Source organism: Schistocerca piceifrons, chromosome 2, assembly GCF_021461385.2.
Source record: "Schistocerca piceifrons isolate TAMUIC-IGC-003096 chromosome 2, iqSchPice1.1, whole genome shotgun sequence".
Lineage (NCBI taxonomy): Eukaryota > Metazoa > Arthropoda > Insecta > Orthoptera > Acrididae > Schistocerca > Schistocerca piceifrons.
In genome coordinates, this window is record NC_060139.1 from 593,936,935 (window position 1) to 593,961,805 (window position 24,871).

The following is a 24,871-nucleotide window of genomic DNA, read 5'->3' on the forward strand; positions in this document are numbered from 1 at the left end:
GTTCTTCTAACCCGTCAGAAAGAATAATGAAAGATATCGGGATACTTTGTAGAATTTATTGCCACAGAAAGCATGCAATATGGGACGAATACATTTCACAGTTTCAGGAAGTAATAAATGCAATACCTAATGAGTCAACGACGCTCTCACCAACTGTAATACTGACGAATAAAGACCCACCCAATAAATTTACTGAAATGATTACTTTTCCAAAGAATCGTAGACTTCGTCATTGTGAGATAATAGACATGGCACTAGCGAACATTAAACGAGCTGCAGCTCGTCGGAAGAGACAGCAGAAGCAGGTAAGTAGATTATGCAAGTACGAGATTGGCGATAAGGTACTAGTTCGTACCCATTATCTGTCACATAAAGGGAAGAAACAATGCAAAAAATTTGAACTTCTATACGCAGGACCATACAGAATTCGAAATATTCAGCACGCTAATGTAGTACACATTGAGACATTCAGAACAAAAAAATCGAGAGGAAACCATCATATGTCAAACATAAAGAAATTCTTAAAATAGAAAAACCTTCTTACAGGGATACATATTGACAGAGTACAACAATGAGCTTTTTGACACATTCCAGCAAGCCCGAATACAGTGAGCTACTAATGGGTTCGCAGGAGAGCTTCTGTAAAGTTTGGAAGGTAAGAGACGAGGTACTGGCAGAAGTAAAGCTGTGAGTACCGGGCGTGAGTCGTGCTTCGGTAGCTCAGATGGTTGAGCACCTGCCCGCGAAAGGCAAAGGTCCCGAGTTCGAGTCTCGGTCGGGCACACAGTTTTAATCTGCCAGGAAGTTTCGTTACTAATGGGTTATTCACGTTCTCAACAGGTCACTTCGATTCGACCGCAGGTAAATACACTGAACACTAATAGCAGTCTTAGAAGCGTTCTCGCAGGACATTTATTTCACATTATGTAAGGTAAGAGAAGCAATTAACAGGACTACTTTAAATGTAAATTTATAACACATACAAATAATTTTCATACAGTAGTAGCAATTAGATGTATTCTTTAACCTGTGCATGCAGCATTGTTGTCATAGTTCACCAAAATAATCGTAGTTTTAATTATAATATAAGTATTGAATATGGAGAAATGTGGATAAATGCTTTACATGTCATGCCGAGAGCTGACGAGATATTCCAGATGCAGAGAGATTATTAACCATGAATATTTTGTTATAGGTAATACAGAGAGATATTGAAGTCATCCGTGCGCTGATGATTATTAACAATGAATATTTTATTATAGGCTATGGAGAGAGATGACACGAGGTACAAAGGAGAGAGGAGAATGAAGATGTTAGTATGTAAGGAATATAATTTAGTAATGGTTTATTTTGATAACAGGTGACACAGCGCAACGCAGCACTACGGTTGGAGAAACCACATTAAATTGCTTTCTATATGTACTTTGCTATTCGAAACATTTTTCAGCATTGAACATAATATCTTTTACATCAGATACATACACAGGAAAAACAGATCCCCCCCAATGGCAGCATACCGATTCGCACTCTACGTAAAATACTAATGTTTTCTCTTAATTAACAATGACGATGTGTGCTACACAACTCAAACATAATATATAGTCGACTGACAATATGACTCGTAACTGACGAACACATTACCGAACATACTGAAGTCACAGAAAGTGATATATTTTGTCAAAATGTACTTTCATATTTCAAAAACTGTGAATTCACAACCTGGGAAGTAATATAACAGTATCTTTATGTAATTATTTATATGAGCACCAGATTATGATTTATTTAGAGTCACAGAAAGTGACATAGTTTGTATAAAGGTACATGTCTATTTTATTTAAAATATTGATGCCTAAATGTACTACTAAATTCCACTTACAGGAATATTTGTTTATGTTATTGACTGTCACGTAATGTAATATGTATTGTAGGCTGAATTCACTACAGATGGAAAATGTGTTTTATATGTAATTGTTTAAAACTATAAACTTTCTCTACAGTCACACAAGGTGACATATTTTGTCCTTTTAAACGTAAGATAAATAATTTTTATGAGCACAGAGGAATGAGATGATGTAAAATTTGGTAATAACGGTATCAACCATATCCATGAACCTTTTGACAAAATGATTATACCTGTACCTTAATTCCTGCGCATCCCCATAGTTATGGAGCACAAACAAAGTGAATAGTGACCCACGTTACTTCAATCTACAATGTTTTCTATGAGGTGTCGGCATACCAAGATGCACGCCACAGTCATGATGTACGTCAATAAGTGCTTGCATACCAAGATGCACACCATCACTACTAATGGACAATTGGAGTTGGAACTTGTACCTCGTGTAGCTGCGGCAACTCAGACAATTCGATGGTTAACTTAGTGCTTGGTTACACTAAAACTATGGATCAAAAAGACGACGGAATCACATGGCGAAACCTGGTGTTGTGCTATGTGAGGAAAAGAAACGGACTTTTGAGTGCATTCACAGACAGTTGCCAGTGCTTTGACCATGCTACCCAATTCCTTTTTTTTTTCCTTCCTTGAATATGGTACTAATAGATGCCAATTTTACAAAAAAAAATTATAATGAAACATAAACTATGTTCAAATTTTTGCCATGAATTACTATTAGAGATATAAATAACTTTTACTACCTGATGTACACTTCCAACTTACTGACTCATATTATTTGTATATGTTGGTGTATACTCTTTTGAACATTCTCTTTGTTAGACTTAGGAAAACAAATTCTTATGGCAGTATATGTATGTGCTTTGTTGAAAGAAATATTATATCATTAACTTACTTATTTCTATAATCAATTTTTCTCCTTACGCCTAGTAACAGTAAAAAAGGTAAGGAACAGTTTTGGGTTATTGCAGATAACGACTGAGGGCCACACGACGACGACACATTCTATGTTTCGTCGAAATAATCCGAAAATCACTTTTAAAAAGCAGCAATTAAATTTATATGCGAAGATTGAGAAAGAGAATAAATTTCAAAGGGAATATTTCATTTGTTATTACTAAGGAAGAGATAGAAATCCTAAGGAAAGGTTTCATAGTATATTGTGAAAGGGAAGGTTATCATTAACAAAAGAGGTATAGAGGAAACGGGAAGGTTTCAATGTTAGTGATTACAATTGCTAGTGAAGTTTACAAAACATGTGGGAGTGTGAGACTAATAATCAGCATGACACTGGACCTCTCTCTTGCCTGGATGTAAGCAAAAGATTCGATTAGGAAAGGTGTCATAAAGCCTTTCTATCCTTTCCTGCCCACAACTGTCGTAACGTCTTCTTAATATGGAGATTACTGGCACTAGGACAATGTTGATTTGCGAGCCGGTCTCACACATGTTCTATCGGGGACAGATTTTGGGAACTCGCTGGCCGTGGTAGTATCTCAGCAACACACAGATAGTTCAAAGAGACACATGACACTGTAAGCGTATTGCCATATTGCTGGCTTAGTTGCGGAGTATCTTTGCGGGCAGCGCGATTGCAGAGTCGAGCACGGGACACGGAACTGTTATGTTGTGTTGTGGGTAGCTCTTCATGTGAGAAGCATAGTTATTATGGAAGTTCAAGTGTTACTACAAGTACTATTACAGTAAGGTGATGAAATATGGAAGTGATTCATAGGAAAGTGCGTAATGACGTAATAAAAAATGAGCAGTGCCGCCGATAACGTATTTGTGTATCCTTCCGTTGCGTGTCGCTCAGCATCAATCAACCGCGCTGTGTTCTGGCTCTCAGAATGAACTAATGTGAATCAGTAATGTGCTGGCCAGGGCAGCGGTCGAGCAATTTCTGTATCCAGAAAGGCCCGTCCAGGACCTGCAACATGCGGTCGTGCATTATCCTGCTGAAATGTAGGGTTTCGCAGGGATCGAATGAAGGGTAGAGCCACGGGTCGTAACACATCTGAAATGTAACGTCCAGTGTTCAAAGTACCGTCAATGGGAACAAGAGGGGACCGGGACGTGTAACCAATGGCACTCCATACCATCACGCCTGGTGATACACCAGCATGGAGATGACGAATACACGCTTCCAATGTGCGTTCACCGCGATGTCGCACAAACACGGATGCGACCATCACGATGCTGTAAACAGAACCTGGATTCATGCGAAAAAATAACGTTTTGCCATTCGTGCACCCAGGTTCGTCGTTGAGTACACCATCGCAGGCGCTCCTGTCTGTCATGTAGCGTCAAGGGTAACCGCAGCCATGGTCTCCGAGCTGTTAGCGATGCTGCTACAAACGCCTTCGAATTGTTCGTGCAGATGGTTGCTGTCTTGCAAATGTCCTCATCTGTTGACTCAGGGATCGAGATGTGGCTGCACGATCCGTTACAGCCATGCGGATAAGATGACTGTCATCTCGACTGTTAGTGATAAGAGGCCGATGGGATCCAGCACGGTGTTCCGTATTACCCTACTGAACCCGACGATTCCATATTCTGCTAACAGTCATTGTATCTCGACCAACGCGATCAGCAATGTCGCGATATGATAAGCCGCAATCGCGATAGGTTACAATCCGACCTTAATGAAAGTCGGAAACGTGATGGTACGCAATTCTCATCCTTACACGAGGCATGACAACAACGTTTCACCAGGCAACGCCGGTCAACTGCTGTTTTGTGCATGAGAAATCGGTTGGAAGCTTTCCTCTTGTCAGCACGTTGTAGGTGTCGCCACCGGCGCGAACCTTGTGTGAATGCTCTGAAACGCAAATCATTTGCATATCACAGCACCTTCTTCCTGTCGGTTAAATTTCGCGTCTTTAGCACGTCATCTTCATGGTGTAGAAATTTTAATGGCCAGCAGTGTAGATGTTCATACCAGACGTAGGACAGTGTTGTGCTTAACGTTGAGTGGCTCTCCTAAATCCGCTTGCATATTTAAATACATAATTTCAGGCAAGCCAGCGGCAGTGTGGAGCAGAACAATACGACCGCCACGGGATTATCAGGTACGTGATGTAGACAGGGCTCGCGGTCACGAAACGAAAAGCGACTACTAGGTAAGGAGACCCCCCGCCATTTGTACCCACGGGCGTGTTATAACATGTGTGGACGAGCATTGTCGAATTAAAAAATTGTGTGGCAGTACTATTGCGTGGGAGGTAACACCTGAGGGCGCAGTATGTCCGTGTGACATACTATTTTGTCTTCAGAGTTCTCTCAATCAATACCAGCTGCAACCTGAAGTCATACCCGATGCCTCCCCACACCGTGACACCAGGTGTAACACCGCTGTCCCTTTCCAAAGCATCGCAAGAATGGGACCTCCTCGAATGTTCGTCCACGGAAGTGCAGAGCCGTGATTCATCGCCGAACGCATTGGAGCCGCGCAATGCAGTTGCGCCAGTCATTAGCAGTCCATTCTTTCCGATCGCGGCACTGCAATCAGGTCCCTTTCAGTCTCTGTCAGGTGCTGTTAACTTTGTCTCAAATGAGCACGCTTCACCTCCTCGTTCTTCGCAGTTGTCAACCAACGTCTGACTCTGTTCACGCCCCTTACGTGCGCTACCAGGCCTGGCTACAACGCTAAACTCATACAACACTCCTTCTGGCAGCAGTTCTCCTGTCCGAAGAGTTGCAGCTCTAATTATTTACATATGAGCAGACGGTGTGCAAATGTAAAATAATTACACTCTTTGACCTTGTCTTCGAAGTGCGTCATTGTTTTTCTCAGGTAATGTAATCAGCAAGTAAATAAATAGCTGTCAGCCGCTTCACTGCTTTTCTTTACAACAAATTTATTTCAATCTCACAGATAAACTGATTAGTCTGAAAATGTAATCTAATCTAAAGTGGACGACACCTGTAGCTAAAGACGTTATCTGTCTTGCTGCTGGCTCCCACCGTGGGATAAGCAAGCCGTTTAAGTAATTCACACTGACGCCGGCGGCTCTCCTCCATCACCAGACTCTAATCTCTTGTCATAAACAGTTGTTTACTACTTGCCACAAATGAACGCTCAGCTGAGTGGCTATCTGATGATTTCTCGATCTTCATGTTCAGTCGTCTGTCTAAGTCGATTGCTTCCTTCTTGCCACTGTGTTCGGCCATGGTTTACCAACTGCTTCCAACATCATCGAATAGTGGCATCGCTCCCATTCATATGTCGAGCGATTCGCTGATTACTCCACCTGGCTTCTAAGAGACCAACTACAAGTCCTCTCTCAAACTGAAATCAGATCTTCTACGAGGCATAGTTACTGACCAACCGAGTACGAGGAACGATGTTTACCGAGACTTTATGGCCTGGTATCGACATGTCCCCTGTTTACTATCTTTGCTATCTGCGAGGTGAAATGGAGCTGCAGCGTCACACATTCATCCATCGACCACCAAAGTTTACAACATACGTGCATGAACATCAGTTTGTGAGCAATTTGCATAACTACTTTGCAGTGCCTCTATTCTTTTCGTCTTGGATTGTATTTATGAGTGCTTTTCGCGGTCAAACTAAGAGCTCCTTCTGTCTCAGTTCCCAAGAACCCTGCGTTCCGCGAGCAACGTTGCAGCTCAATATTGGATTATATGAGGTGAAAGAGACCCTGATTCCGATATTAAGAAAATTTGTGGGTTCTTTATTAGCTCTCTAGATCAATCTCATTTAGATTAGAAAACGGGTCGGCAAATGAAACAGAAAGAATTGCGTTGCTGTAGTCCTGAGGGATACCGAGAGAGAAATGTAGAACTGGGGCCACAGCCACAGCATGTTTAATTCAACCTTGAACTCTACTTGTGCGCTATATTGTGCATGAGAGAGTTCGAGCAGCGTCGTTACGATCAGGCAGGATTTGTAATAGAGTCTCCACCCTTTCTCTGAATGTTATCTGTGTTTTTAGGGCTGTGAACCTAGTGACGAGAGGAACTCACTCTGGCCAGCAACGTCTGCCTACAAACGTAGACCTGAAGCGCATGCTTTTACTTCTCTCCTGTTACAGACATAAGTAGACCACATTCTTGAAACAAGACACAGGAACATTCGTGAGGCACATTGGAATGGAGAATGGACATATTCACCTGAGATAGCTGCAATTACAGGAGCCCACTAGGGAGACAAAAATATTATAGAAAATAAAGATTTGAGATTCTATAAAGAAACGAAGTGACAGATTTTTGTACGTAGAAAAGAATGTGACTCACGGGGTCAATCAAGCAACTTCATTCCTATTAAGGTTATGGCCCCCACTATACTGTTTACCCACCTGCGAGACCAAGAGAGTGATCACCAACTTTGGTAGGACTCGACCTTTTAGCAAACTTAATTTATAGTTATTTCTTTACTCCTATGAAATCACATTGCACCAGCCTCGAAGCAGTTCTGTTGTGAATGCTATTCTCAGTCAAGGGATGAGTTAGAGTTTGTAGATAGCTGAATATCGCTCTGATTGCTGTCAACCGATCGGCATACACAGTGACAGGGCTTGATGGGACAGCTAGCGACATACGTGTACCAAAGATACTCCAAGTACTATCCTCTCCCGAGGGTACTGTATTCTCTACATGAAGTGCAACATCTGTCAGCACTCGTCCGTTAGACTGTGAGTGGAGTATCAGTGGGGTAGGTCTAAGGAATTTGTACGGGAACTCGACATGGAAAGGTGTACCAACTGTTTAAAGTTTTTGTAAATAAGGGGACGCAAGAAAACACTACTTTAAGGTATAAAAAACACCTTGTAGTATAACCTAGCGTACCTTACACGACATATACGTAAAACTCTACGTTTTATAATTTTAACATGTTTTCCAAGGAATGCTTACACATTTCCCGTTCTTCCTATAACCACTCGCTATTTATCCGGTCTTACTTTAAACTAAAATTTATTCGAACTGACATGAACAATTCCCAAATTACATACAAAATCATGAATTCCAGTTTTAACATAGAGAAAATTGAACAAACGAATAATAAGAGCCAGTTGAATAGAGTGTTATACGCAAAGTATCATGGGGCCCCATTCAAAGTGTTTCTTATGAACGTCCCTTTGGTTTTACAACTACTATATAAAAATGGCTCTGAGCACTATGGGACTTCACATCTATGGTCATCAGTCTACTATATAAACCCAGCGCACGTATCGTTAACGTCTTTAGCGTCTGGGAGTCTTAAGTGTCTGAGGATCTTTAGCGTTTGGGGGTCTTTAAAATCTGAGATCTCTTTGTATTCGAGGTTTTAGTGTCCGAGCTTCTAGCATTTGAGTCCTGAGTGTTCGTGTCTCTCATGTTCGTGCGCCACTGTGTGAGATAGCTAACTTTATTGAAGGTCGGGCTAATTAAAAGTAAATATCTATTCGTTTAATTTAATGTCAAAGGTTGGAAAACTGACAGAAATGAGATAAAGCTAACATACAGCGATCATCTCAGTCGATAAAAGATCGATATCATTAATTTCAATTTAAGAACAGCAGTTGTTGGCGAAGCTAATATTCAAACAGCGCGTCGAAACTTGACTTTCGACTATCCACCCTGTTTGGACATTTATTATCGAAATAAAGTGTGACCATTCATAGTAGCGAATCATATCGAAGGAATATAATTAATAAAAACCAAGTTTAGGAAAAACTACAGTCTGCTACGATTTCGAACAGAGTATCCAGAGAATCGATCCATGTATTGGATTATCTCTGGACGGTGATAATAATAATAATAATAATAATAATAATAATAATAATAACAATAGTTTACTCCACATTCATATAAAACGGAATAACTTTCAACGGATAAAACATTGTGCTTTGTTAAATTAAACTTGTGTCTTTCGAAGGAATTAATTCGGTGTACATCTGCTACGCTAATCGAAGATATCATTTTATCTGGAAACGTGAATCGGGCGCTTAGTAACTGTTAATGAGGATACGTGGTGGCAACCGCTAAAAAACATAGCTAGGCGACAGTAATTAATTAGAATCTAAGTTCATCAGCCAAAGAGTCATTAAAAGATTTTGTGAAACTCCGGTTAGCGCAAAGATCGGACATTATCAACAAATATTGACTGCAGTAACAGATAGTGTTGTATCACCTGGCTGAAGAATACTGGCTGGGCGTAGAAGAAGGACGTTATGCTTCCGATGGTCGTGGAAGCGCCAGTAGGCAGCAATAGGAGACGTCACAAATGGCGCGCAACGTGGGTTTTGAAGGTAATAAATTAACAATATATACTTCATACATGCTAATTTGTGAATTATTTACTGACTGTATACGAATGAAATAACCCCTCGTGTTAACTTGCTCGTGTTACACGTTCACTGTCTTCGACAAACTGCGCCCGGAGTGACAGGAAGGAAGTACTACAACAAACTGAACGCGATAGACGTTGTGCATGAGGGAGGCGCACATACAGGTATTATAAAAAACAAAAAACCGAAGTACGTATCGAAATAATTGATACGACGATATTTAAAGTTTGAGTCATAGCTCATTGTGCTTCAATTAAATATATTGTAGCTGGCCAACCACTACGGCAAGTTCGCGCGTTGTTGAATTGATATTGTAGCTTAGACAGTATTTGTGTGTTGTGTGTAGTTGTGTTAGTGTTGGTTGATTGTAATCTGTATTATTTGACAATGTCATAGAAGTCCTAAGGTTGAGATCTAATGTAGAGGATGTGAACGAAGGAAGACATGACTAGGGAGCAGGGAACAGAAATGGATGATAGTAGGGCAGGAGAATTGGAATCATCGTATGTGACCGGAATGGACAGGTTGTCTGCGACGGAAACGACTGAAAGTAATAATGTCGGAATGTCGATACCCAATAGTGATTCAACTGTAGGACCTCGTAGAATGGTTAAACCTACAAATGAAATGATTGTGGGTGTTTTGTTTGAGTTTTTAATTAAATTATAGGAGGAAATATTAGAAGCTAATCGTCGACGGCATCAAAAAACCGAGATTACAGGGAAGAAAGGAATCACGAAGACCTAGAATTTAAGGAGAAAATCAAACAAGCGATTGAATCGTTGGAGGTTCAAACTAAGGAAAGAGAAGATAGACTGGCTAAGGAGATCTAGAAACTGAGGCTGGACTTAAATTCAGCAAGTAGTAAATTTTCTACTTTACAAGGATCGATACGTACTTTACAGAAGGATGTGTAATAGATAAGTTAAAAGCGGTCTACCGTGTCGGATGAATAGATGATCTGTCAATCAAAGTAAGAAGCCTACATTTAAGAAGTTAAAAGTATATTGACGATTATTTAATGGGTCAGACGAAAACGATTGAGGCAGGAGGACATATTCCAGTAACAGACATAGAGTAAATATTTAACTTGTGTCTAGTATCTAAAATGAAATTTTACTAGCTACCTTTGAACTGACGTATTCAGTATGAACATTAAATGAATGAAATATTTAATTAATATTAGGAAAAATAGAAATATCTGAGATTGAGATAATACTTTGAAATACTTTGGTCCGTAATGAAGAACCTTGTACTTGTGACGTCTCCCGTTGCTACCTGCTAGCCCTTCCACTATCAGCGGAAGTGAATGTCCATTTTCTATGCCCAGCCATTATTCTTCACCTCATCGAGATACGTGAAAGCGAGGTGACATAATACTATCTGTTATTGCAGTTAATATTTGTTGGTAACGTCCGCTTTTTGTACTAGCTGGAATCCGTATTCGGGGTTGCACAAATCTTTTAAAGTCTCTTTCGTTAATAAACTTAGATTCTAATTGTTACTGTCGTCTAGCTACGTTGTTTAGCGGTTATCACCAAAGATGCACATTAACAGTTATTAGGCGGCCGATTCGCGTTTCCAGATGAACTGATATCTTTGATTAGCTTAGCAGATGTACACCGAATTAATTCCTACGAAAGACACAGATTTCATTTAACAAAGCACGATGTTTTATCCGTCGAAAGCATTTCCTTTAATATTAATGTGGAATAAAGTATTATTATTATTGTCCAGAGATAATCCAATACAGGAATCAATTCTGTTGATACTATGTTCGAAATCGTAGCAGACTGTAGTTTTTCCTTAACTTGGCTTTTATTAACATAGTTCCCTCGATGTGACAAACAGACGTTTACTTTTAATTAACCTGGCTTCCAATAATGTTAGCTATCTCACACAGTGGCGCATGAACATAAGATACACGAATACTCATGACTCAAATGCTATAAGATCGGACACTAAAATCTTGAACACAAAGACTCTCAGATTCTAAAGGCCCCAAAATTCTAAAGATCCTCAGACGCTTAAGACTCCCAGATGCTGCAGACGTTAACAGTAAGTGCGTGGGGTTTATGTAGTAGTTGTGAAACAAAAGGGACGTTCATTAGAAACTCTTTGAATAGAGCCCCTTGCTACTCTGCGTGTAATACTCTGTTCAGTTGGATCTTATTGTTCTTTTCTTTAATTTTTCCTACGTTAATACTGGAATTCATTATTTTGAATGAAATTTGGGAATTTTTCATGCCAGTTCGTATAAAGTTTAATTTAAAAAAAGACCAGATATGTAACGACGGGCTACATGCTCCACTTACAGGACAGAGTGGGATAAGGAAATTTTTGGTTAAATTGTATCGTAAACATCGAAAATACTGCATAAACGTTGAAATTACGAGCTTTAACTGTCTCAAAGGTTTTTTCTCGTCTGACTTCCCTGTCCTGGTATTTTTGACCTCTTTTCGCCTTCTTTATTTCTTTTTCGTGCTTTATTCTCGTGACGAGAATGTGTTAATACGTCATATAGTCTGCACTATACACATTTTTGTGTTTAGCTTGATCATTAAGCTCTAATTTTCTCAAAGAGTTCTTTGTAGGTGATTTCTTAGTATTGGAATTTTTGATCTTTTATGCATATTCTTTCTTTCTTTTCTGTGTTTGCAACAGCATTCTGTAGTTCATTCTTATAACGAGAATCTGTGCATAAGACATTTCTTCTGCAGTGAACTAAAAGCTAAATTCCGTCCGAACAGGATTCGGGAGGCTCAACACTACCGACCGACTGCCGAGTCGTAGGCATCACAGGATGCAGATTTGGAGGGCCATGTGGTCGCATACCGCTCTGCTGGCCGTTGCCAGCTTTTGTGACCAGTTCTGCAGTCTACAGTGAACACATTTTTCAATTTATCATCTGATTAGTTAGGTCTGTAGTCAGGATTATTCTTAACTTTAAGAACAAATCTTTCCACCACAGATTTGGTTATGTCAACAAACTCCTTAGATCGTTCTAAAAATTCCATTTCAGAAGATAAAATAGCTGAATCTGACATTTCCATTAATCTAACATCCCATTGCTGTATATAGGTTTTCCTAATGTAAGTTCGCATCTTCTGGAAAAACAAGAAGAAGAAGAAGAAGAAAAAGAAATATATAGTTTGAAATCTATTTGGATGCAAGAGCTAAGGAGCGGAACAGGACACTGTTTACAGTTGATACTGTTTCAGTGGTTTATCGACTACAACGTTATGGTACAGTAACTGCACACACGCAAACAAAGGTGACACTCGGCGCGGTGCCTTATGGGAGCGACCGTAAGGTCATTTCCCATTTACAGTTGCTCCCATCAGCCACTGCGCCAAGTGTCTACTTCGTTTGCGCGATTCTCCTCTTTGCGCGCAACACGTTACTTTTATTTACGTCCACGATCGACGGCCAGTCTGTGCACCGGTCGTCGGTCCCCCGAAAGTCTTTATGAAATCTGCTACCGTTTTGCGGCATTTTAGTATTCACGTGAGCTATAGCGTCACCTGCGAACAGCCACATGCAACTTCCAACGTTACACACGAGATTGTATGAGTAGGGTGTCTCTCCTAAGAGCCGTCAGGAGCACTTTCACTGGTGTTTCGGCAGATATTTGCCATTTTGTTTTTTCAAAGTGCAGCTGGAGTCAGCCCAAAGAAGTGCTGCCCATCACGCATTTCATGTAACGTCCAGCGTTGACGGAAAGCGTCTGTTTGTTTCCAGTGACAAACAAAGCGATTTTTAAACTGGAATTTTACGTGCTCATTCGATAGTGCGCTATTGCATTAGTCTAGTGCTATATTTGTTTTACTGGTAAGTATTAACAAGAACAGTTCTACACAAAGAACAACCAGAACTCTAGCAGCAACTGCACCGCAGTCCGGAACCGCGCGACTGCTACCGTCGCAGGTTCGAATCCTGCCTGGGGCATGGATGTGTGTGATGTCTTTAGGTTAGTTAGGGGACTGATGACCTCAGAAGTTAAGTCCCGTAGTGCTCAGAGCCATTTGAACCATTTGAACTGCACCGCCCTGGCCGGCGCTGGTTACCACGGCCATGCAGAAGCGCGCTGCTCAGTTGCTGCTGCAGTACTGGCTATTCTTCGTGTAGAACTGTTCCTGTTAATACTTACCGGTAAAACAAATATATCACTAGACTAATCTAGTAGCGCACTATCGAATGAGCACGTAAAACTCCAGTTCAAAAAGCCCGACGCATTCCGATGAAGCTGGGCGTCGTATGAGAGACGTGATGAGCAGCGTTTGTTTGGGCTCACTCCAGTTAGACGTTGTAAAAAACGAAATTGCAGATATCTGGCGAAACACGAGAGCAAGCAAACAACTCTTAGGACAGATACCATGTATATACAGGGTGGTCCCTTGATAGTGACCAGGCCAAATATCTCACGAAATAAGCATCAAATGAAAAAACTACAAAGAACGAAACTCGTCTAGCTTGAAGGGGAAAATCTGATGGTGATATGGTCGGCCCACTAGATGGTGCTGCCATATATCAAACGGATATCAAGTGCGTTTTTTTTAATAGGAACCCCCATTTTTAATTACATATTCGTGTAGTAAGTAAAGAAATATGAATGTTTTAGTTGTACCACTTTTTTCGCTTTGTGGCAGATGGCGCTGTAATCGTCACAAACGTATAAGTGCGTCGTCTCACGTAAGATTCCGCCAGTGCAGACGGTATTTGCTTCGTGATACGTTACCCGTGTTAAAATGGACCTTTTACCAATTGCGGAAAAGGTCGATATCGTGTTGATGTATGGCTATTGTGATCAAAATGCCCAACTGGCGTGTGCTATGTATGCTGCTCGGTATCCTGCACATCATCCAAGTGTCCGGACCGTTCGCCGGATAGTTACATTATTTCACCAACAGCGGTAATGTAAACGGGCATCATATGCACTATTGGGCAACGGAAAATCCACGATGGCTGCGACAAGTGGAATATCGGCGACCTTGGCGGGTTAATGTATGGTTCGGCATTATGGGAGGAAGGATAATTGGCCCCCATTTTATCGGTGGCATTCTGAATGGTGCAATGTATGCTGATTTCCTACGTAATATTCTACCGATGTTACTACAAGATGTTTCACTGCATGAGAGAATGGCGATGTACTTCCAACATGATGGATGTCCGCCACATAGCTCGCGTGCGGTTGAAGCGGTATTGAACAGCATATTTCATGACAGGTGGATTGGTCGTCGAAGCACCATACCATGGCCCGCACGTTCACCGTATCTGACGTCCCCGGATTTCTTTCTGTGGGGAAAGTTGAAGGATATTTACTATCGTGATCCACCGACAACGCCTGACAACATGCGTCAGGGCATTGTCAATGCGTGTGCGAACATTACAGAAGGCGAACTACTCGCTGTTGAGAGGAATGTCGTTACACGTACTGCCAAATGCACTGAGGTTGACGGACATCATTTTGAGCATCTATTGCATTAATGTGGTATTTACAGGTAATCACGCTGTAACAGCATGAGTTATCAGAAATGATAAGTTCACAAAGATACGTGTATCACATTGGAACAACCGTAATAAAATGTTCAAACGTACCTGCGTTCTGTATTCTTATTTAAAAAAACGTACGTTTTACCAACTGTTCGTCTAAAATTGTGAGCCATATGTTTGTGACTATTACAGCGCCGTCTATCACAAAGCGAAAAAAGTGGTCCAACTAAAACATTCATATTTCTTTACGTACTACACGAATATGTAATGAAAAGTAGGGGTTCCTATTTAAGACAACGCAGTTGATATCCGTTTGAACTATGGCAGCGCCATCTGGCCGGCCAACCATAGCGCCATCTGGTTTCCGTCTTCAAGCTAGACAAGTTTCGTTCTTTGTAGTTTTTTCGTTTCACGCTTGTTTCGTGAGATATTTGGCCTGGTCACGATCAATGGTCACCCTCACTTTGCTCCTGAGCGTTTGCCTCGTGGTCTATCCTTACTACCGCTTGTGGCGTTTTATTTGTGTCGGCTTGATGGTGATGGTTGTCCCAGTTTGGTTGACATAGAACAGTGTCCGTAGATCGCGACGACTCCGATCTGTAACTGTTAAAAACAAACTCCTCGCTTGGTTGATTAGTTTCAGACACTATCTTCCTTAGACTGATATCAGCGTATCGATGTAGCGGCACGCCGGAATGTGTAGGCAGCCCTTGTTTAAAATTGAGGCTCTGGTGTTCGAAGTCTGTCGGTCTTCTTTACTTCGAACCCACAGCGACTGCAGCACTAGGTACAGCAACAACTCCCTTGATCTGAAACAATTAACCAAATATGCTTCGCGTGTTCGCGACAGGATGATAAGCTTACGCGAACTTGTAAACTGTAGTTGTAGTTGTTATGCCCGGTTTGCGAATGAGCTTTCAAACGCAGATATTAGGATATCTTGAATTATAAAGTCCATCACTCAAGCCGATTACACATCAGAGTTTTGCGAGGATGTTGATTTATTAATTAATATAGCGTAGTCGGGGCGTCGCTACGGTTTAATTCAACAACTAATACGACGTAATTGCAGAGATATAATACTCTTCTGACATCGCACGGAAAGCATCGTATTTCGGCGTGAACTTGCTGTTCACTGTTAATGAAATCACTAAATCACCTTTATCTTTTGCGTTCTCTCAGAAAATAGTTAGTTTCACAATTACACAGTAAATTTCCATTAAATGACATAGCCGACAAGAAGCATTAAGGTTATGCTGGAGTTTACTGAACATCGTAGTTATTTAAACCTGCACTGAAAACACACCGATATATCATTCAGGGTCTTGAATCTATTTGCATCAGCGATTCTGACATTGACTACAGCTTCCGAAAACACCGTGTAACTGTAAATTCTTCGTGATCGCGTGTAGGTGTTTCCTACTCAAGACTAATAATAGATTTAATGTCGGCGGTTGATATACTGCTGTGTCCTTTGATGTTCGTGACAATCACAGATCACGAAGGGTAAGTCCAAGCATTAATCAGGTATCACAGGTATCACATATAATGACTGCTCCATTGTCTGACTAAACCGTAAATGTTATTTTACTTCAGTTCGAATTTCTGGCTAGTACGTCAAGTCGATACAGGAAAACTTTTAAAACTTCAGATTGGTTTGAAACAATCTAGTATCGTTCAATAGGCTTACTACTATTGCGACGTCTACACGAGAGACTAAATTAACATCTGCGTTACAATGTTACAGTGTAGTCGCAGCGAACTTACAGCTCTACGCGGCTCCAACTCTGTTCTTAGATAAATGTTATCTCTGATCTATTTATGGTCTGGGCTTTAACCATCGTAAAGAATATATTTTGAATTATTTATAAGTTTCAGCCTTCGTATCATCTGATAGTCTTTCATTTAGTCCTTTCATTATAATAAACGTTATTAGTTACATAGTATTCTTGTTAGTCAAACTAGCAATTGTGTTAATTTTGTTGTCAGTAGCTCCCGTCAATGTAGGGTAACTAATTTTGCTATTTCTTTTACTACCAAAGGGCTTTCATTAGGGGTTCGATATTTGGGGTGTTACACGCTCCATGTCCAATTTTTGGTCCGATCTCTTGATCGATTGTAGGAAACCAAATGACCACATTTGACGACACAGTCTCTGGCGCACCGCTTGAATTTTCATGCGCAACGTAATGATTGGTCAGTTTCGATGCTAATCAAATCGCAAACAGCACAATGCATCAGATTTCTTCTTAACTATTATTTCTCAGCAAAACCTACCCTGTAACACTCTTACAAGCCTTCCAGGTTGGTTCTAACCACCCTTTATGTAGGTCTTCTGTAGGCTTCGGTGAGAGAGTTTGCGAGTATCAAAATAATATGTGACATAAATGGCCGTATCTGTTGATTGCATTGACATGGAAGCATAAACTTTTTACACTGCCAAGGAACCTTAGACTTTAGTACCCTACATAAATTTCAGCTAGTTACATTCACCTTTTCCTGAGAAGAAGGAGTTTTAACAGTCAGACAAACACAAAACATAGTTCGTATTTTGCTTAAGCGTATTGCTCTAATGACTTGCTAGTCCGTTTTTGTCTTGTAAAACTGTATTGTACGTTAGGGTATAGGCTCTGTCTGGTTTAAAGTGTCTGTCCTTCAGTCTCTGTTTTTTATGCTAGTACACTGGTTACTATTTTCGTTCACGGTTGGCAACCTATTTTTAACTCTTTGTACAATTGATACGTATGATTTTACGTTGTAACATAGCATGGTGAGTGCAAGGACGGTGTTCTTTTTCACAATTTTCTTAATTTTATTGCACTTTAAGATGGCAACTCCGCTTTTTGTTGTTTTATAAGACGTGGTTCCATGCTGAACACATCTGCCTTTTTGAAGCTGTCGATCTTTTACCGATATTTTGTAATTAGCTTGATCCTATATTTTACTTTTTACCTCCTTGTACAAATGTTGTGTATTAGTTCACGCGTAAATATAGCTGTTTATGACACTGTCAATGTGTAAAGATATTCTAAACTGTCAGTTATATCGGCGATTGCTTATTTGGGTTCTGTACAGATGTTCCCCTACCTTCATGTGCCGTACTGTAGTTAATTTCTCGGCTGGATTTGGTTTTACAATTGCCTCGCGTGTTTGCGGCTACCGGGATGCTACGCCGGTCTTTCAGTTCCGCGCATGCTCGCATCGGACATAACGCGTGTATCCAGTACGTGATGCTTTGCCTGCGGACGTAATCTGTATTTTATGGGCAATGGGTGCGTATTTAATATAGCAGTATCAAGCAGAAAGATAAGTGATTCGTCTCTCTTCCGCTTACATTCTTTGCTTACTACTTCAAGTTCCCGCAACACCACCAGGTGGCTCTCAGACTCGCGGTGGCCACTGGTCATAATGTTTTGGCTCATCTGTGTAATCAAACTGAGTTCTGATTGTAAACTTTGTATCTTCTTTTCGACAAAACTGAGCTAAATTATTTGTCAACTCTTTTCTATCTGAGCGTATGGTCCGATAACGAATATTTGCGCAATGCTTATCCATTTCAGCAAACGCTAAGAATACGCAGAAGTAGTAATGAACTACGACTATCACGTGACTTTAAAATGTCGAACCGCTGGCGACAGTCGTGTACGTCGACTATTGTCGGAAGCCTTTGGTCCCATCTGTACATAAACAAAGTTCAGTTCTGCGTTCTGCCGCCGGCAATTGTAAAATGGACAAGTTACAGTCAACTTGAAAACTAAACAAGTAAACACCGAGAAATCAACAGCGCGACTGGTGCTAGTTTAGGCGCTTTATGTTCCCTGCAACTGGGGATTCCAGACACACGCTCCTCGGTCCGTCGCCGCGGGAAAGGCACCTCTTCTTACTTCTATGCTCTGTGCCGGCCGTCTCCCTATCAGCACGGGTCTTCTGCTAGCCACCCCAGAGATGCGAAAGCAGCGACCGGTTACCGTAATGCCCCTCGCACTGCACCTGCACGTAACTTCTGAACAGTATGCGTTTACGACGTTCAAACTGCACGGTTGGCTGCAGGGTATGGTGGGATTTAGTATGCGTATGCGCATGGCTTGGTTTAGCAACGAAACCCACTTTCATAAGCAAAATCGGCTCATTTGCGAGACTGAGAATCTGCATTTCGCGGTCGAGAAGTCTCTTCGCCCTCAACTGGTGACTGTGTGGCGTGGAATGTCCAGTCACTGAATGATATTCCTTGCTTGCACGGTGGCTACCGAACGGTACGTGAAGGTTATAGAAATTCATTTCATCCTCATTATCCAAAGTGACCCTTATTTCGATAAGACGTGGTTCATGCAAGACGGAGCTCGACCCCGTCGAAGCAGGAGAGTGTTTGATGTTCTGGAGGAGCACTTTGGGGACCACATTCAGGCTATGGCGTACCCAGAGGCCACTGGCATTGACCTCGATTGGCCGCCATATTCTCCAGATCTGAGCACATTCGATTTCTATTTGTGTGTTGATATTAAAGGCAACGCGTACAGCAATAACCCCAAAACCGTTGCTGAGCTAAAACAGTCACTCAGAAGGTCATCGACAGCAACGATGTTCCTACACTTCAGCGGGTCATGCAAAATTTTGCTATTTGCCTGCGCATCATCGTCAATGATGGCAGGCATATTGAACACGATATACCCTAAATCTGAATATCTTTAGTGAAGCTTACGTGTTGAATAAAATGTGTGCACGCCATAGTGTGCAACTAATCTACATTTTTTCATATAGTTCAATAATTGTCACCCTGAAGTTATTCGTACATTCAGTGCGTACGAACTAATGACAGAAGTCCATAAAAAGGAAAGGAGGGAAGCCTTTATGACTTGCTGTCTTTCAGTCTTCCCTGGTTTCGGCTGTTGAGGAAGAATGGGCTGCCATTCCTGCACAGACATTCAGACACCACCTGAAAGTGATCCCAGCTGAGCTGAAGCCGTCATAAAGGCGTAGGGTGTTCACTAATAGGGGCATGGATACCTTTGATCTGATAGCATAGATACAGGTTTCTGCAAGTTCCAAAGATTATATCTGCCATAACTCGCTATGATGCTAAATGTATTGGTAGGTTTACAATTAAGGTACCTTACACATGTCTACATGCTGACCATTTATAAGTATTATCCAAAAACACCACGCATACTGAAATTTTCACACTGCAGCGCTGTGTCTGCTGATATGAATCTTCCTGACAGATTAAAACCGGGTGCCGGATCGAGACTCGAACTCGGGACCTTTGCCCTTCGCGGGCAAGTGCTCTACCATCTGAGCTACCCAAGCACGACTCACGCACCGTCCTCACAGCCTTACTTCCGCCAATAGCTTGTCTCCTACCTTCCAAAGCCAAAGCCAAAGGTCCCGATTTCGATTCTGGTTCCGGCGCACAGTTTTAATCTGCCACGAAGTTTCACCACGCAGATTAATTACGCAATGCAGTCACTATTATCTTTCTCTTTCAACTTCGAACCTTCATACCACACACAGTCCTTTATAGGCACCGAGCGAGGTGGCGCAGTGGTTAGCACACTGGATTCACATTCGGGAGGACGACAGTTCAATACCGTGTCCGGCCATCCTGATTTATGTATCCCGTGGTTTCCCTAAGTCGCTTCAGGCAAATGGCGGGATGGTTCTTTTGAAAGAGCACGTCCGACATCCTTCCCAATCCTTCCCTAATCCGACGAGACCGAAGACCTCGCTCTCTGGTCTCCTCGACAAACAACCCAACCTAACCACTCTATAGGCTTTCTGATGGCGGTAGCGTCCCCTCGCAATCTATATTTTGGAGCCAAAAAATGGCTACAGGGAAGCGATATGTGAAGAAATAAAATAGGTTGTTGCGACGCTTTATCCAGTATGTTGAGCCGCGCGTGGTAGCCGCGCGGGCTGAGGCGTATTACCACGGTCCCCACGGCTCACCCCGTCTGAGGTTCGAGTCCCCCCTTGGGCATTAATGTGTGTGTTGTCCTTCGTTTTACCGCAAATTTCTAAATTTCCAGTATGTTGATTACCTTTGACAGATAATGATTACAGTCAGAATTTAAGACATTGTTGGTTAGATAAATTAAAAATGTATTATAGGGAAAGTAAAAACGCAGTTAAATGAATAAAGCCGCTCAGCTTGGAATTGTAGTAACTCACAGCTGCTCAGCAAACCCCATAACCCCTTTTGACAATAAATTAATTTCATTTTGATGTGACATTTAGCTCGTGCCTAAATACGAAACAAGACAAGTGTGTGAAGTTCTGAGAAATAATACGACGGGAAAGCCTGTTACTATTTGGACGGTTTATTTCGATAAATGATAGATATTACCCTTACGCTCTTAACTTAAAAATTACTTTTGTTGTATTAATGTAATATCTTTCATGCTTAGAAGCAATAATAGCTTATGGTACCTATATCAGTTTCGTAGCACTAATGTTAACGTGTTGTTGTTGATGTGCCATTTGTTCTCAACGACAGGTTATAATATGCAGAGATTTTTTTTAAATTGTAGTATTCCCCAAAGATTTCCGCACATCACTTGCGACTGTTGACAGCCACCGTATATTTTCACCAGTGACGAGCAGCTTGTACTTTGAATGATATTTCTAACACCGTATCTAAGTTTATTGAGCTTTCCACCTGGATTGTTAAGCTGCATCTCCCACCGCAAATCGTGTTGAATTATATGCACTCACATTTGAGGCAATTTCTTCCTCAACGATAACAGGATCTGCAGGATGGAGGTTTTGTGTGGTGCGGAAGTTAAGTGTCATAATTTTTTTTCGAAAATGGCTCTAAGCACTATGGGTCTTAACTTCTGAGGTCATCAGTCCCCTACAACTTAGAACTACTTAAACTCAACTAACCTAAGGACATCACACACATCCATGCCCGAAGCAGAATTCGAACCTGCAACCGTAGCGTCACGCGCTTCCAGACTGTAGCAACTAGAACCGCTCGGCCACCCCGGCCGGCTTTTTCAGAATTTGTGATGAGCCCGTTGGGTCTGAGCTAAACTATGCTTTACCGATGCTGAAATTTCCTGCAGATTTCCTTCGCTGTTTGATCTAATTTGATAATTAGTGTCATCTGCAAGTAGTACCTTGGTTCCGTCAATTAGTTTTTCGCACAACTCCTTTACACATAGTAAAAATGGCAGACATCAGAAGTGACACTTACGGACCGCCACACTTTTTTTTCTCATTATTGTATATCTAGAAATTCTGTGTTTCACTGTCTTTGTATTTTACTTCTGTGACCTGTTGGCGCCCGTCAAGGTATATGCAGGTCAACCCTTTTCGTTGGGCTCTATTCTATATTTATTTAACTTACGCAAGTGAACGTCATGATAAATAAGCCCGAAGGCTTTACTAACATCGGGTGTACATATACTGGTCCATCAATCCTTGCTGCTCCAGATCTGTGCTAGAGAGTCCATGTCTCATGGTGACCGGCGAGTGGAGGCATGCCGCTCTGTCGGCGATGTACACTGACGAGACAGAAGTCGTGGGACAGCGATACGCGCTTCTACAGATGGCGGCGGTATCGCGTACACAAGGTATAAAAGGGCAGCATTGGTGGAGCTGTTATTTGTACACAGGTGATTCACGTGAAAAGGTTTCCGACGTGATTATACACTTACGACAGGAATTAACTGACTTCAACCGCGGAAAGGTAGTTGGGGCTAGACGCATTAGGGAATTCAATATTCCGAGATCCACAGCCTCAAGAGTGTGCCGAGAGTACCAAACCTCAGACATTACTTCTCACCACGGGCAATCGCGTGGCCGACGGCCATCAATTAACGACCGAGAGCAGCGGTGTTTGCGTAGAGTTATCAGAGCTATCGGACATGGAAAACTGTATGAAATAACCACAAAAATTAATGTGGCACGTAAGAGGAACGTATCCTTTAGGGCAGAGCGGCGAAATTTGCGTTAATGGGCTACGGCAGCAGACGACCGGCGCGAGGGCCTTTGCTAACAGCACGACATCGCATGCAGCGTATCTCTTGGGCTCGTCACGATATTGGTTTGACCCTACACCACTGGGAAACCGTGGTGTGATCAGATGAGTCCCAGTTTCAGTTGGTAGGAGTTGATGGTAGCGTCTGAGTGTGGTGCAAACCCCTCGAAGCTATGGACCCAAGTTGTCAACAGGGCAGTGTACAAGCTGATGGTGGTGGCTCCATAATGGTGTGGGCTGTGTTTGCGTGGAATGGAATGGGTCTTCTGGAATACCGACCCGATCATTGACTCGAAAAGATTATGTTTGACTACTTGGAAACCATCTGCAGCCAAACAACGATGGAATTTTTATGGATGACAATACACCATGTCACCGGGCCACAATTATTTGTCGTTGGTTTGAAGAACGTTCTGGGTAGTTCGAGCGAATTATTTGGCCACGCGGATCGACCGACATGTCTCCCATCGAACATTCACGGGACATAATTGAGAGGTCAGTTCCTGCCCAAAACCCTGCACTGGCAACACATATGCAATTGTGAAAGGATACAGAGTCAGCATGGCTCAGTATTTCCGTAGGGGACTTGTCGAGTCCACGCCACGTCGATTTGTTGCACTACGCCAACAAAAGGAGGTCCGACACGATACTGCGAGGTATCCCACGACTTCCATCACCTCAGTGTATGACATGATGTTTCCAATCGATGAGAGATGTTGCAGCCTCCCTTCGCCTATGGATTTTACTCTTGCTTCATTTCAGCAGTTGTTTGTGGCGATCGGACATGAGTAATGGATTGTGGGGAAATGCGTCATAACTAATTGATCATTACTTCATTATGTTATAATGAAAAGACTGTGTCAGCTTTCCACCAAACTTCGCCATCCACAAGAGCCTTAGACTATTTTTGATGCAGCTAGAAAGCGATGGAGAACATACTGACCATAATTTCCACTCTGGAATTCCACATTACTCTTTGTGCTCACCGAAAGAAAATGTTCCTACTAGCTATTTACTATGCAGGATCAAGAATGATGAATATAAATAAAAGTTTAGCTTTAACTTATTAATGTATATAATCTGCAAAAGTTCACACGGACAAAAAAGTCTTAGTATTATAACTAATATTCCTATCAGAAACAGCATTATTAACAATTCAGAGGTGACCTCTCCAGGTAAAATGGTCTATCGCAATAACTTCTAATCGCCAAAAGTTTAACGCTCTCTGTACTTCCCACTCAGTTTTGTCAACAATACGGACGGCACACAGACAATTACTGCCGTGAAATCTAAGCGATCCAGGACGGTGTACAGTCCTCATGAGTGTTTTACACAAAACACATTCAAATCTACCCAGCTCTGACATCATCTGACGCACAATGCACATAGGCATTCGACTGATTCGGACAGTCTGATATATCAGTGCGAATAGTGTCTCTCTATCTAGGGTGGCTTGTTTACGTAGGGGTGCAGCGGACCGCCAAATGGAACATCTGCTATTAACCACCCTAGGCACAGGCAGCATTATTTAAATGGCCCCTTTCTCGGACACATTAGTTAATAGCTCTGTCATTTAACAATTTACAGTCTTCTTAATTTTTATGTAAATGGTGCTAAGTTTGCCCTAGTTACTGAAAACGGTTTTGCTCGACATCATTGCCGACTAGAATTTTTAGGATGGAAACGGTAATAGAACATGACCTCTGAACTGCCCGTTTAACGTTCCTTGTAACCGTTGTTATTTACAATACAGTCTTGAACCTTGGTGCAGCTGTATTATTGCATGAATGTAATCGACTGCTGTACTTAGAACTTTCTATTACAGATGCAAATGCTAACTAATCTACCCATGACCAACCTCTTCTTCATTCCAAGTTTGGTTTTTAGTAAATAACTTGAAAACTAATAGAGATAGCTCATTGGTGTCACATATTTAATGGCTTTATATGAAACTGAGGCTACATACCAATTTTCAGCTTTCCAGGTTTAATATACAGGGTGATTTTTTCCACAAACTCTAGGGGTTGATCGATGAAAGGTTACGGAACAAAAAACGTCTAATGAACTTATGACTGGAAATGCACAGTTTCCATGCTAGAGACCATTTATTCAGTCATACTTTGTTACACAGACTGCGGTCTAATATGCACTGTGCCATGCACCCGCAGTTATAGTATGCACGGTTTCCTTCTAGAG

The 24,871-nt window shown here is 41.7% G+C and overlaps 1 protein-coding gene across 1 annotated transcript in view; it reads right to left on the reverse strand.

Moving 5' to 3' along the window:
- The window catches only part of LOC124775624 (brachyurin-like), a 97,826-nt gene extending 75,671 nt beyond the window's left edge, over nt 1-22,155 (reverse strand). Inside the window, exon 1 of the mRNA XM_047250453.1 lies at nt 22,086-22,155. Coding sequence (XP_047106409.1) covers nt 22,086-22,155 — 70 coding nt within the window. The remainder of the gene's footprint in view (nt 1-22,085) is intronic.
- Between the last annotated feature and the right edge of the window lie 2,716 nt (nt 22,156-24,871).